We start from the raw sequence: 14,113 nt of genomic DNA, 5'->3' as shown, positions 1-14,113 counted from the left end.
TTTTTTTTAAGCAAAGACAAAAATATTATTTTTATTTTTGTGTGATATAAGTGTGCAATGTATGTTACCTTTTTAATGATTCAGTAAATCTGATGATTCAGATGTGTTCTAATTAGTTATAAATTGTGGGTGTCACTGTCATGTTGTCACATTTTCATATTTTACATTATAATGTTGTTCACTTGTAGCATTTAAAATGATGGATTATATATTTTATCTATAAAAAGTAGTTTGAAATGAGTATGTGAAATTAAACCAAATATAAGGCAAAGATAACTTTAAAAAAACATAAAATATCAGCTGATTAGCAATATGTTTTGTATCTTTAGTGCATTTAATTTAGGTTGTTGGTTTATGGGATTACAAAAAAGTTTAGAGGTTTTACTCTGCTCATTACTGTATTAACCCATGACAGTGACATTTTGTTTTCAAATCTTGTTTGTTAATGATGTTACTTTATTTGCTTAAGTTAATGGCAGCAGTAACTCTCAGGCCAGTCCAGCTGATTTCTCTACCACTTCCCTGAAAAAGAAGGCTGACAGAGGGCCTGCTCAAGAGAAGCAAGCCTCCAGAGAATCAGCATCTAGACACCGGCCGCTTTCCCTAAGAAGCAAACCCCACTCCTGGGGTCTTCTGAAGAGCCGCAATAAGAGCTATTCTCTTGGGCACTACTCTGGGGAGCAGAGTGCCCAAAACTTGGACATAGTCCTCCCCTCAGAGGTCAAAATGGGCTGCTCTTTGCTGGATATGGACACAGAGGGTCAAAAACGAGACTGCACGGTTCCCCTCTGTCGAATACAGAGCACACCAAGTCGACCGTCTGTCTTTGAACTGGAGAAAGAGTTTTTATCCTGAAATAAGCTGCATCTGGAACACGGTCTTATTTTTGTCTTGAAGCTGTCTGTTCAACATGACATTTAGTTGTTTTTATTTTCCCCCAAGATTAACATCATGGCCTTTGATCAATATTTGAGCCATTGCTGCTGGAGATATTCTGTGGTACTTTTATTTATATGCGGTTTACTTTGATATGTAATTTAATATGAAGTGACATATATGAAGTGAATGATCAACATTCCACTGAATTTACAGTAGAATTGCTGGTTTGTAGTGATTTGATTTGTAAACGTTTTACACTGATGAACAAGATCTCAGATTCTGTTAGAAACTACAGATTTTTAAAGTGTTCAGGCATTTTTGTCATTTGATTTCGTATCACGTAATGTCATATGAAAGGCATAAACAGGGCCCACAGTGTTAATATAAATAATAATAGTTGTACAGATGAAGTGGCATAGCTAATGTGATTGACCAAACTAACAGACCTCACGTTTGCCAGCCCAAACAGCGCAGTTCCCTACATAGCTCTTTATTTTTCCTGTACTAATACATTACATTTTCAGGGTTTTGTCTTTTGTGACCTATTTGAAAATGTTTCCTACCTTTTTTTTTGGTTTTGTTTTTTATTTTTTCCTCTCTAAAGTTATATTGGAGAGGAACCTCATGGACTCTCCTTTTTTTTTTTTTTTCTTTTAATCCCGCACAGTGTTAATATAAATAATAATAGTTGTACAGATGAAGTGGCATAGCTAATGTGATTGACCAAACTAACAGACCTCACGTTTGCCAGCCCAAACAGCGCAGTTCCCTACATAGCTCTTTATTTTTCCTGTACTAATACATTACATTTTCAGGGTTTTGTCTTTTGTGACCTATTTGAAAATGTTTCCTACCTTTTTTTTTGGTTTTGTTTTTTATTTTTTCCTCTCTAAAGTTATATTGGAGAGGAACCTCATGGACTCTCCTTTTTTTTTTTTTTTAGCTTTAAGTCCGATGCATTTGATCTAATTATGTCTTTTAGAGGTGTACACATGCCTGTAGCTTTTTAGGTTGCATAACCCAAATGGGAAGCAAAAATATGTATAGATATTGCATTATGCTGCCAAATAGTGATGAATGAATTAACCATATTGTTAGTGTCTCTCAATATGTCTATTATTTACAAATCATTCCAGTCTATACAAAACCTAAAAAAATGAATTTAACTAATAGATTCATCAAGCACCAGGATGCTACTTAAAACTGTTACCATCTGAGTAGCTTGGTTTTGAGTTTTACGCTTCAGTAGGTTCACTCACTAAAAATTGAAAGCAGAATGTTTAGAATTATATAATGTTAAATCAGGATTTGGTGCTTGAACTGTGTAAGTGATTTAATCTGTTTCTGCAAAACCCAAATGCTTTTTTTTTTTTTTTTTTACTGTCATTCTATATATTCAAACTGTTTTCTTAATCATTACCCTGTGTAAAAGACTGAATTATTAACTTGTTCATTGTGGACTTAAGTAGTTCAGTAACTTGCTTTTCCATTTTCTCTTTGTGTCACTTAAAATATTTTGTATCTGGAGACTGTGATTTGAAACGTACTTAATTGAGACGTTATTTTGTGGTTATAGGGTGTCAAATGGAAGAGCACTGTACTCTTAGTACTCTCATCTTCTAATTGGAGAAGATGTGTTTGAGAAACAACTCAGTATTGAAAAAGCTGTTATAGTAGGGATTAGAATTATTTACTGTAATTATTTCAGTCAGCATAAATGTACTGTTTGTTCAGAAATAATCAGAGGTTTTCCCACTGACTTCTGTTCAAAAACACCTATTATGTGGTGATGTTTTGAAGAAAGAAGAACAAAATATGTTTTGTAGCACTGGAATTTTCGAGTCATGATGATTGTTCATTACATTTACACTGTTATTGTATTAAGGCATAAAGATTACTGTTAGTTTAGATAGACAACTGCACATTAGGATTCATAAGAACAAAGGACTTGGAGAGACATTGTGGTGCCTCCTTTTTATGTCTTGCAATGATCATTACTAGATGAAGTAATAATATGATGCCTGTTTTTAAGGAATTCATCTGGTGTTATTGTCTAAGCACAATCATTTCTCCTATTATGGGAGAACTGCAGAGATCAAATTTTTAATTAGACCGATTTCTAAACGTGAATGACACAGATGTGTGAATGACAGAAAACAGAAGATTTGTTTTCACCAAAGTTGAAGTCTTGGATTGTGAAACGGTTTGGGAAGATTGTTACATGGTACACATGCACTGCTAATAGTTTTACTGGTTTTGCTCTTTAGTGTATGTTGTATTGAGCTCTGTTTTTATCCAATGTTTTACCCATGTGACCAATTTAATGTTAAAAGCTGTTCTGTTCAGATGTGGACTGGTTATTTGCTCCAGGAGGGCTCAAAGAAAAAAGGGCTGAGCCCAGAATCATCTCATTTATATCAAATTCTACTATTTTACTGTACACAAGTGACCAATAAATACTTTATACAACATTTACGCATTGTTGTTCTTTCATAATTTATTTAGTTTTACTTTCAGTCATTTGTTGTGTATATATATTGAGTTCCAACACTGTTTAACACAACATTCAACTACTACTGTCTGGTGTTCAGTTCTCAGCCCTAAACGTAACAAGTAGTTCATGTTTTTATTTTAGCAGTCATTAGCCTTAAAGCTGAAGTGTGTATATATTTTAATAATAATAAAAAAAGCGAACTTAATACTAAATATCTTCAAGTAAGCCATTTGTTGATTTCCCTGAGAAAAAAAACGAGTGTAAATACTTTCCACTGCTGTTGGCTCAAACCAGTGGTGTGATTTGAGGGCGGCACTATTTCTTTGTCCACCCAATGCAAGATGAGTGTTCAGGAAACCTGTGTGTAAACAGTCATTGTTTTGCTGATAGTGCTAGTGGTGCAGAAATTACACACTTCAGCTTTAACGTAACCTAAAGGCAAAGCCAGGCTTATAGTAAACATGACCTTGGTTGAAAAATTGCAGACATTCCACTATGTAGTGTATATGTGTGTAATTTTCATGTTGAACAAAGGTCCAGAAGCAGCCTCACCCTGCAGGCAGATAAAACAGAAATGTTATAATCGAAACCAGAAAGAATACCAATACTCTAAAAATACACGTGCATCTTGTATGTGCTCAAAATTCTCAGAACTGAAACTCTTAGCAAAGTAGACAATCACTCTAATTTATCCTAAGGTGGTTGGAACTTGATCTGAGGGTGTCTCAAGAGTGCAATCTCTGTCTCGAATAACAAGTAGCGTGTCTGTGCTCACTGTCGTACCTGGGAGGCAACTTGGAGAAAGCACAAAGGCGGAAACTGGTCATGGACACCATTTATCTCAGGTGTTTCCCTTTCTAAAGAAACCATATCACGTGTTACGTAAGGCTTACCTGTGGGAGACACTAAGCCTTCAATGAGTGCTGATGCAGGTGCTGGGACTCCGTAAGCTTTTGTGGCCTGAGCGAGGGGTAACGGACACAGCCTGAAGGCAGTAGGTGGTTTTCGGACGTAACCCCTCGAACACAAGCTCCTTGGAGCAACTGTCTGTTTCATAAACTTCCTGTTTGGGAAAGATGGGATTGGTGAAGGTTTAGCATAATGAATTTGAGGAATTTGGAATAATTTATAATAATTACAGTAAATTTAGGGTGTGGGCTGCCAGACAGTTATTAAAATTTCAAAACATTTTGGAAAAACCGCCAAATGAAGTGCAATTTGCTCTGTGCATGCCAGTGTTCCTATACAGATTATTTTCTACAATCTAACAAATTGCAATAAATAAAGTTAATTAATGATATCAGTCAATAAGCAAGCTAATTAACTAATCCCGTCATTTGCTCTCTCAGAATCATGAACAAATAGCTGTATTGCAATTTTTCAGTGGAACACAAAATAAGATATTCTGAAGAACCTTGGTAACTAAAAGGTTTTGGTAATCATTGACTTCCAATGTATGGAAAAATATATTTCTTAAAATATGTTCCACAGAAGAAAGAAAGTCCTGCTGTTTTGGAACGACATGAACGTGAGTAAATTCATTTTTGGGGGAACTAACCCTTTAACTTTAACATTCAACAATTAGTTTCGGTCCTCGAATCTGATTGGCCGAGGAGCGTTCCAAGAGCACTGATACAACAATGCTGAACTTTTCACTTGTTTTATCACTCTGCTTTCCGTGTTTGCACCTTCCAGACAAACTGACTGAATATTAGAGGTAACGATTTTAAACAGACTATTTCTGCAGGTTATCTCTTTCCACCAGAAGTTGGTGACAAGTAACTGTCTTTATGAGTGTGGGTAAATTAATCATTTTCCGATTCGTTCATTTACTAAGTGCTGACACATGACAGAACACATTATACCAATGAAAACAGGTGATTAAACTGGAAATACTGTGTTTAAAATGTGTTCTTTAATATGAACTTCTTGTTTATTGAACTAAAACTGTGCATATAATCTGAACAACATCACTCTTGAGTCAAGAGTGGTGTTGTTCCATGAGTCTTGACCATGTGATATTGTTTAAATCTATAATTTCACATAGGCTTCATATACTATATATCCACCTTGAATTTGTACATTTATATGCAAGGGTTTTCTTACCTCTTCTACATCATTGTGTAATAGGTATATTCTAAATGTCAGTTTCTGCAGTTTTGTCACTCGTATCCTAGAGCCCCTCTGTCCTTGCAGTGGTGTCCTCGGAGGTCTGATTTGCACTGAAATGATCCGTCCTGTCACGGTCACTTTTATCTGCGGTGGGCTGAAATTGGCTGTAATTCAGAGGAAGTTGTTTGATGATAAGTTCCACAGGAAAAAACAACTAAATATAACATAGTGCTGTTATGCCATCACAATCACATTGTGTAATCTTTTTTCCTCTTCGATTGGCACCTCCATATCAAAATCAACCATATACGGATGGAAGATCATTTCAAATGTAGACAAATGTGTTGAATTATAAGCTTTTCTCATGGAAAATCATAATTAAAATGATGCAGTATACTCACTTTCCCACTGAGGGTAAAACCTGTGGCTAAGGACCCATGATGAGAAGCCCTCAGAGGACAAGGAACGGACCCTGGCATAGTACCATTCTCTGGGATCTGACGTTGCCTGGCTCAGGTCACACTCCAGCAACCGGATGCCCTGACAGTGTTCAGAGTTAGTCCACTCCTTGTCTCCGTATCTGAAAGAGAGGTCACCAATATGAATTTTTTCATAGCTACAGAAATGTGAGGATTCAATTTGGGTGGTGCAGCAGATATTGGCAAGTTATTTTCCGAACCTAATTTACGTTCTTTGACAAGAACTTTGTGCACGCTTACATTTTATGCTGAACAGAATATGTCAGGTTCTTGACAGCTTTGTGTGGATGTTTCCAGTGCAAGACATTTCTGAAGTCCAAAGAATGGAACTGCAATTCAAGGGGAGCCAAATCATCCTGCGGAGAGGGGCTGCCTTAAAAACAGTACAAATGAAACTTTAGATGGAAATACTGTGAATGTTGATGTTCATTGTTTATGCAGGATGCCAATGATCAAGTTAAAGGCTTGAATTGAAACTATATAACTGTTTGTATAAAAGTTTATAATTTAGAAGATAAAATTTAAAATATTAACATAGTGCCATCATCAAATTTCAGTGCAAGAGACAAGCTATTACTTACAGTCTGCCCAATAGAGAAGTGACATCGCAAAAGCAAGTTCCAGGTATTTATGTCCAGTCAAGGCATACATGTTAACAGATAAATGACACTGTGGTGGTTTAACTCCGAGACCTATTTAACCATATCGTTCTTCCCTAAATTAGACCCACGTCACTTTTTTTTTTTCCAACTCAAAAATAAATTCATTGCTCTTCCTTAATTTAATTGAAGAAGGTTTTAATGTAGTTCATTCATTCAAAAAAAAAAAAGAAAAAAAAAAGTTGGGTCCACATAATTTAATATGTTTAGGTCAGCTTTATGTTATTTTGTAAAAATTATTTGTGGGACCATTTTTTTTATTGATTCACTGAAGTTTCATTAATTTTCTATTGCTTGATCAAGCAGTTGTGTATATCATTAGGAACAATACATATAATGAACAAACAAAAATACTAGTATCAGCACTGACACTAGAATGGCAGTTATTCATTGAGTGCCCAGCCTATGCACAGGCCACACTTTTCTGCATAATGGTAACCACAAAATTGAAAAAAATTACAGAAACTCTAAATGACTAAATGTCAACATAACTGAACATTAAACACTTACATGTCTTTCCCTTAACTGAAAAACGCTGCCTAAATTTATTCTTCTATTGCAGCCCCTTGCAAAGTATGATGGGAACTACACTACCCAGTTAATTATGTCAGCCAAATAATTTGTGTAGGTTTAACACAAATTAATTAATGAAACTTTTAGGGATGTAACAATATTATCAATATCGCGATAGAAAATATGAAATATGACAATATGAAGCGATAGGTGTAGTTTTTAAAATATATTTGTTTTGGGTCATTATGCTTTGGCACAGTATCTGTCAAACGAACTAAAACTGAAAGCACAATATGGCTTAATCCCTTCATCAAGCCCGTTTTTGCTGCATGTTTTAAAGTGAAGTGCACACATTTTTCATGCGATCAGCTTGTGATCCGGTGTTCCCTATCGAACGTTCACTTCACGTTGCTTTATGGGTTACACTCCTGTTTACCCTGTTACTGAAGCCTGATTTGTTAACGTTTGTGCACAAGCCATTCATCAGAATCTTCTCCTTCAGCGACGAGACCTTCTCTTCATTGACCCAACTACGAAGAAGCCGAAGAAGCAGAAAGAAGAAGCTGCTACTCACCTGCTCTCCGCTGTGGAAGGAGCCACTAGTAGCGGAAGAAGATGATTCCCCTGCGGCCATCCGGCTATCTAAGAGCATTTCCAGAGCAAATTTCCAGCGGCGTTGTTGCAAATGTCGCTCCGCAAATGCAGCGCCTGCAAGGACCTGCAAGATGCTGATGGGCACAGTGAGTGCATTGCCTATCTAGGTAGCGGCCACGCAGAGGCTGCGCTCACTGAGACTTCAGGTTCTCATTGTGGGAACATGAGTCTCTCCCTCCTTTGTTCGCATATTGCCTTCTTCCACGGAGGCGGTCCTTCCCATTCTGCTCTCCTGTTTCCATTCTCGCCCAAGAGAAAGAAACAGCGGAGCAGTGGGCCTCATCCCTCAGGCTTGAGTGAGATTACGTTGGCCCAGCGCCCGCGTACCTAACTCTGACCGCAGCGCCTCAGTTTGCCAGTGTGTTACCAGAGGATAAACACCCCTCGTCGGTTGTGAGTGGCCTGGTGTCTTTCTGTGCTTCAGAGGAGGAGGTGATCGTTGATGACTCTATGTCCTTAACAGCATCTGACACTGAAGAGTGGGTGGGTTCCGGCGAGGAGCCTGAAGGCCTCACTCTTTCTCAGTCTGCACGCCCCAGCGTAGACTCAGAGCTGATCCGTGTCCTCACGAAGGCGGTGGGGGAACTTGGCCTGGGGGCGGCCCCAGAAGCGCATTCCCAGATGGCAGGTCTCCTTTCTGGGATCAGTTATAGACTCGGTTCAAATGCGAGCCTGGATTTCGCCGGAACGCTTCCTGAATATTCAGCGAGTGGCGGCATCATTCAAGTTGGGGACTACATGTCCGCTCAGGATGTTTCAGAGGATGCTCGGTCTCATGGCAGCCGCCTCCTCAGTTATTCCCCTGGGCCTGCTTTACATGCAGCCCCTCCCGTATTGGCTAAAGACTTGTGTACCATCCCATGCCTGGTGTCTTGGCCGACATCGCGTCAGGGTAACCCATCGCTGCGTCAAAGCTATGGCTCCTTGGACGACTCCTCAATCTGTTTTTAACAGGCGTGCGGTTGGGAACAACCTCCTGAAGGATGGTGGTCACAACGGATGCCTCCAGCTCGGGCTGGGGCGCGGTGTACGAGGGCAATCCGAGCTACAATGTAGCTCCAGGAGAATGGAGACTACATCCCCAATCGGATCAGATGATCTGGTCAGTTTACGGCAAGGCAGAGGTGGACCTCTTTACCTCTATTAGGGAAAGAGGTATGCAATATTTTAATGATTTAATGATTTTAGACTACTGCCATGATCTTTTAAAAAGTACATTTATCATATTTCCTGACAATTGCATTTTAATTTAAATTCAATAAAATGGATTATAGTTTTAAGTTTATATTGAACACAGATAGCTAAACTAAGCTTATGTTTTTTGGGACTTAAATACATCTTTATTCTGTTGTCTATTGTCTTTGAAATATGGTTAAAGTGTACTGCTGAAGTATACTAACAACCATTTATGGTAGACTAAGATATAATGTCAGTTCTATTCTATTCTATTCCAATTTAATAAATTTACATTTTTAAAAATGTAAATGTAATATTTAAATGACTAAAATTAAAATGACAATAAAGTACTTTACATGTGCTTTAATGTTAGAACATATTTATGTATTTATTTTTTGAACAATTCAAAAAAAATTTTGAGCATTGCTTTTTGAACCAGAAGAATGTAATGGCTCCAAAAAAAAGAAGAAAACAAACAAACAAAATTAGTGCAATTGTTGTTTTCACTGATGCATGTTAACATTTCAAAAAATGTGTTTTAGGGTTTCATGACCCTTTAAAGCATGACAAAAGATTATTAAAACAATTATTATAAAATGTACGGTAACACATTACAATAATGTTCAGTTTGTTAACTATATTTAATGTATTAAATAATAATAACTAACAATGAGCAATACATTTGTTACAGTATCTTTGATAATGTTAGTTATTAAAAATACAACTCATTGTTAGTCCATATTAGATCAGGTCCATTAAATAACATCAAATATACAACTTTTGTTTTTAATAATGTTTTAGTAAATGTTGGAATCAACATTTATTTGTTGTCATGTTGGACTCAACATTAATGAAGATTAATAAATGCTCTAGAAGTATTGTTCATTGTTAGTTTTATGAGTTTTTACTAATCTTAACAAATGTAACTTCTTGAAAAGTGTTATTAAATGTACTTTAAAATGTATAACTTTTAATTTGACTATTGCAAACCACACTTTTTAAAAATGTACGTTTATGTGTTACAATGTCAAGAAAGTGTACTCTTTTTAAGTATAATTATGTGGCCTTTAATTTTATTTAGTTTTTTTCAAAAACATTTTCCAAAAAAACTAACTTTTAGGATTTGAAATTCAATACAATTAATCACACTTCTTTTTCACAAGGGTCAAGAAATGCTGAAAGTTTATTAACTGTTGAAGTAATTTGCATTTAGCTAGTAACTGATAAAGTAAGACTAACATTTGCCTTCAAATCTCAGGTGTGTTTCAGCTCTTTTGTGTGTCCAGCACCATGTGCTCATTGACTGGGAGTCTAAAGGCCTCCAGAAGGGAAGGGTCAAGACTACTTTTGTTGGTCTATCAAAAGACCTTTGACCCAGTTGCCGTGGTTTCATTATCATTCCCTATAGCTGTTCAGACGACTCTGCCCCACACTGTTGTTCTCACCATTTTCCTCCTTACCCCCTCTCTTGTGAGGTCTGTGTACTCGCGGTGAGCAGTTTTCCCTTGCCAGGCTTCCCTTGACATAATTTCCCAGGAAGAACAATGGCTATGTCCCCTCACCTTTAGTCAAAGAATCTCAAAAGAAAGCTGGCAAAATAATTTGTGCACTGCCTGTGAGTCACTGCGCTCAGAGAAAGTGCTGCAGAAATGATGACTCAGCCAAGAAAAACCCGCAGAAACACTGTTTGTTTGATTTATTTCTTCAGGAGATGAACAATAGAAAGAGCTCAAGATATTCACCCCTTTCTTTCTGACTGCTGTTTGCTTTTGTCACAGGATGTGTTCAGTGTCATGTGTTCTGGGACTGTCCCAATACATGAATTGAAAAATGCAAGTTCTCAAAGTTCATTGAGCCAAGATAATTACATGGCTCAAATAACTTTTAACTGTTATTTACCATTTGCTGGCTAAAAATAAAATAAAATAAAATAAAGATAAGAAATAGTAAACATGCACTTTTACAAAGGTACAAAAGCTGTCACTGGGGTGGCTACCCTTTCAAAAGGTACGCATTTTTACCAATTTGGTATTAAAATGTACTAATATGCACCTTTTTGAGACTGTAAGCACATCTCCTTATTTGTATTAATTTATCAACCATCACATGAGGAATAATTTATGTAGGAACAAATAGAGTAGAAGCCATTTTCAAATCATTTTTGTCATTTATACTGTACGGTATAATTGCATCTTTGCATAACATCCCTTCTTTTTTAAATATTTCCTCCATTAATAATGAATGTACAGAAAGTAAAATAGCTTTAGCTAGATGTACTTGACATTTAGAGATTTTTTTGTGCTTGAACTTCCTTGTTCTTTGCCCTTTCTCGCTGACTGACAGACAGAGGTGTAAAAATACTGACAAACTATAGTGAAAGAATGCATATTGTATCAAAATGATCTAGCCAAAGCATACTTGAATACAAGTCTGGACTATAGTGCTCTAGACCAGATATTAAACTGAAACCTGTTGCCAGAAATTGTATTTTAATTTCAGAAAAAGCAGGTTTTATAGGTAAGATTTGAGACATAGACTGATTGTCGACCGAGTCGAGTTTGTCCACCTTCAACAGAGTCTGTAATTAAAACATATTGCTTTAGGTCAGATTGTGTTGTGATTAATGATGAATGACTTCTTGTGTCCAGATACAGTTTACAACTGCATTGATGTCATTGGCTGCAGAAGTTCAGCCTGGAGTGTAATTTGATCCGATTGTTAGCTTGGTAACAGAGGAAAGATTCTAGTCATGATGACTCCCAAAAAAATCATTTCAACTGTGAAATGGAAATGTAACTGAGTAAGAGTATTCAGTTTCACTAGAACTCAAGTACTTAATTCTTCTAAATGATACTTAAGTATAATGAAGTACAATTACTAAGCATTTACACCTCTGCTGTTTAGTCTTATTTGGAAAAATCATCTACTTCTGTGTTTAAGTTAAACTTTCACTACCAGTGAAAAGTAAGAATGGACTGAAAAATCTAAGACTTTTATTCAGAAAGGATGCATTAAGTTGATCGAAAAAACATGTAACATGTTATAAGACTTCCGTTTCCAAAAAGCTGTTCTTCTGAACTATTTATTCATTATTTATTCTAAGGATCATGGTTTCCACGAAAACATTAAGCACCACAACTGTTCTCAACACTGATAATAATAAGAAATGTTTCCTGAGCAGCAAATCGGCATATTAGAATGACGTCTAAAGGATCATGTGACACTAAAGATAGAGTAATGACTGCTGAATATTAAGCTGAAAACATTTCAAAATCTTCCCAAGTCTTAACTGCTGAATAGTGTCTAATATATTGAATCTAATGTGTTTAATTTTCTCACCATAACGAAAGCTCTGAACATCCTGTTAACTTTGATGACAGCTACATTAACACATATATTCAAACAATGCCAGCATTTCTATTTACTTCCTATCTGCAATAGCATGATGTTTAAAATAACATTTGTTAATAGAAAATAAACACTACTGCTACTACATAGCCAATGGAGGGCAGTATAAGCAAAGAGCTGCTGAGCTGTTTCTGCATGCTATCAAACTATTGGGGCAGATGGTATTTTTAGTAGGCTATCATTTATGAAAATATTGATCCTTTTGTTTTTGGATCTTCAATAACATAAAAAATGTGTATACTGATAATTTCTGGATGTAAAACTGCAGAGGGATCAAAAAGTGGTTTAGATGGAGCAGGGCCTGCAGGAAGAAGGTGTTGAGCTGAGCTGTTCTGCCTGAGAGGTGAAAGCACAATGAGTTCTCTCACAACAGCCCTTAAAGATTGATACAGTCAGCTGGTCTGGCTCAGTCACATGTTTACAGAGTGGTGTGTGGGTTTCATAAGGAAGTACACAGATCTCTGTAATGCAGAATGAACAGTCTGTTGCCAGTATATTCTTGTGTAGAATGGCACGTGCAGTTGTGAAGAAACAAGCCACATATTTTCAGAGCAAAGTGATGCTCACTCCATTAGACATTTATGGAATGAACTCAAATAGCCCTATTGTAGTGATGCATATCATAAACATTAAGATGAAAAGAGCTAGAAAGAGCTTAGTGACCACAAAAAAATGAATGAAATAGAAGGTCTATAACGTTACTTAGAATATTATTGTGGGGTTAAAATGGAAACATTATTCAGGACAAATTTTCTTGGAAGAAACTTTTTACTCAAGTTCATCTTGTTTTCTATTCGGAAATTAAGATAAATGCATTTCAAATAAATTATTTTATATGTAGTGCCTAATTATTCCTATGAGTTACTTAAAAAAACAGTAAAAAAAATAATTATTAAAGGTATTTATATAAGTTATATACCATTTTAGTACATCATAATAAGTGTGTTCATACTAGAAACAACAACAAAATGAAATTAAATTGGTGAAATTGGATTTGTTCAATCGAATCGTAAGTGAGTGGACAGTGGCATTTGGATTGAACCGAGACTGATTTGGCGAAAAGGTACTTTAATAGGCGAAAAACAGAAATGTTACAAATAAAACGTGCTTTACCTAATGTGTTTATGACTTTATTGTACGACAGTTTTATCAACACACACACACACACACACACACACACACATGTCTGGTCAGCTATCCTTGTGAGGACTCTCCATAGGCAAATAGGTTTTTCTACTGTACAGACCGTATATTCTATTGCCCTACACCCTACCCCTAAACCTACCCCTTACAGAAAACTACTGCCAATTTTTTTATTTCATAAAACACCGTTTTGTATGTGTTTTAAGCCTTTCTACACCAACCCTACACCTAAACCTACCCCTCACAGAAAACTACTTCCAATTTTTTTATTTCATAAAATACTGTTTTGTATGTGTTTTAAGCCTTTTGTTTTAATAAACCAGTACACACATACACACACACACACACACACACACACATTTTTCAGCCTAAGTTTTAAAAAAACATACAACGCAACAATATGTGCTTAAATAGAGCTTTTTGGACCGTCAGGAACCACATGAAAAAGTAATACTTCTCGATGTAGCCTACAAGAACAGTTGAACTGGTTGTTTGAACCGGTTCTTTGAAATGAAGTGTTCAGACTTTTATTCACCAACAGAGAGCAGAGCACAGAACAAGCCCCCGGAAACAGCCTTCGTGCAACACGATTGGTG

The 14,113-nt window shown here is 36.4% G+C and overlaps 2 protein-coding genes across 2 annotated transcripts in view; one reads left to right on the top strand and one right to left on the bottom strand.

The window, feature by feature from the left end:
* The window catches only part of LOC107601785 (mitogen-activated protein kinase kinase kinase 9-like), a 15,573-nt gene extending 14,070 nt beyond the window's left edge, over nucleotides 1-1,503 (top strand). Inside the window, exon 4 of the mRNA XM_016294078.1 lies at nucleotides 470-1,503. Within this exon, the coding sequence (XP_016149564.1) occupies nucleotides 470-855 (386 nt within the window). The 3' untranslated portion in view covers nucleotides 856-1,503. The remainder of the gene's footprint in view (nucleotides 1-469) is intronic.
* Nucleotides 1,504-3,544: 2,041 nt separating this feature from the next.
* On the bottom strand, nucleotides 3,545-6,615 carry LOC107601806 (interleukin-22 receptor subunit alpha-2-like). The gene is made up of 6 exons (XM_016294099.1): nucleotides 6,546-6,615; nucleotides 6,205-6,337; nucleotides 5,887-6,065; nucleotides 5,480-5,649; nucleotides 4,267-4,436; nucleotides 3,545-3,926 (listed from the first exon to the last, which is right to left on the bottom strand). Exons 1-5 carry the CDS (start codon nucleotides 6,613-6,615, stop codon nucleotides 4,287-4,289), a joined length of 702 nt encoding a protein of 233 aa, XP_016149585.1. The 3' UTR covers nucleotides 3,545-3,926; nucleotides 4,267-4,286.
* Nucleotides 6,616-14,113: the final 7,498 nt, after the last annotated feature.

This window comes from Sinocyclocheilus grahami, unplaced genomic scaffold (assembly GCF_001515645.1).
Source record: "Sinocyclocheilus grahami isolate Dianchi unplaced genomic scaffold, SAMN03320097.WGS_v1.1 scaffold313.1, whole genome shotgun sequence".
Classification (NCBI taxonomy): domain Eukaryota; kingdom Metazoa; phylum Chordata; class Actinopteri; order Cypriniformes; family Cyprinidae; genus Sinocyclocheilus; species Sinocyclocheilus grahami.
This window is presented reverse-complemented; position numbering and strand designations above follow the sequence as displayed.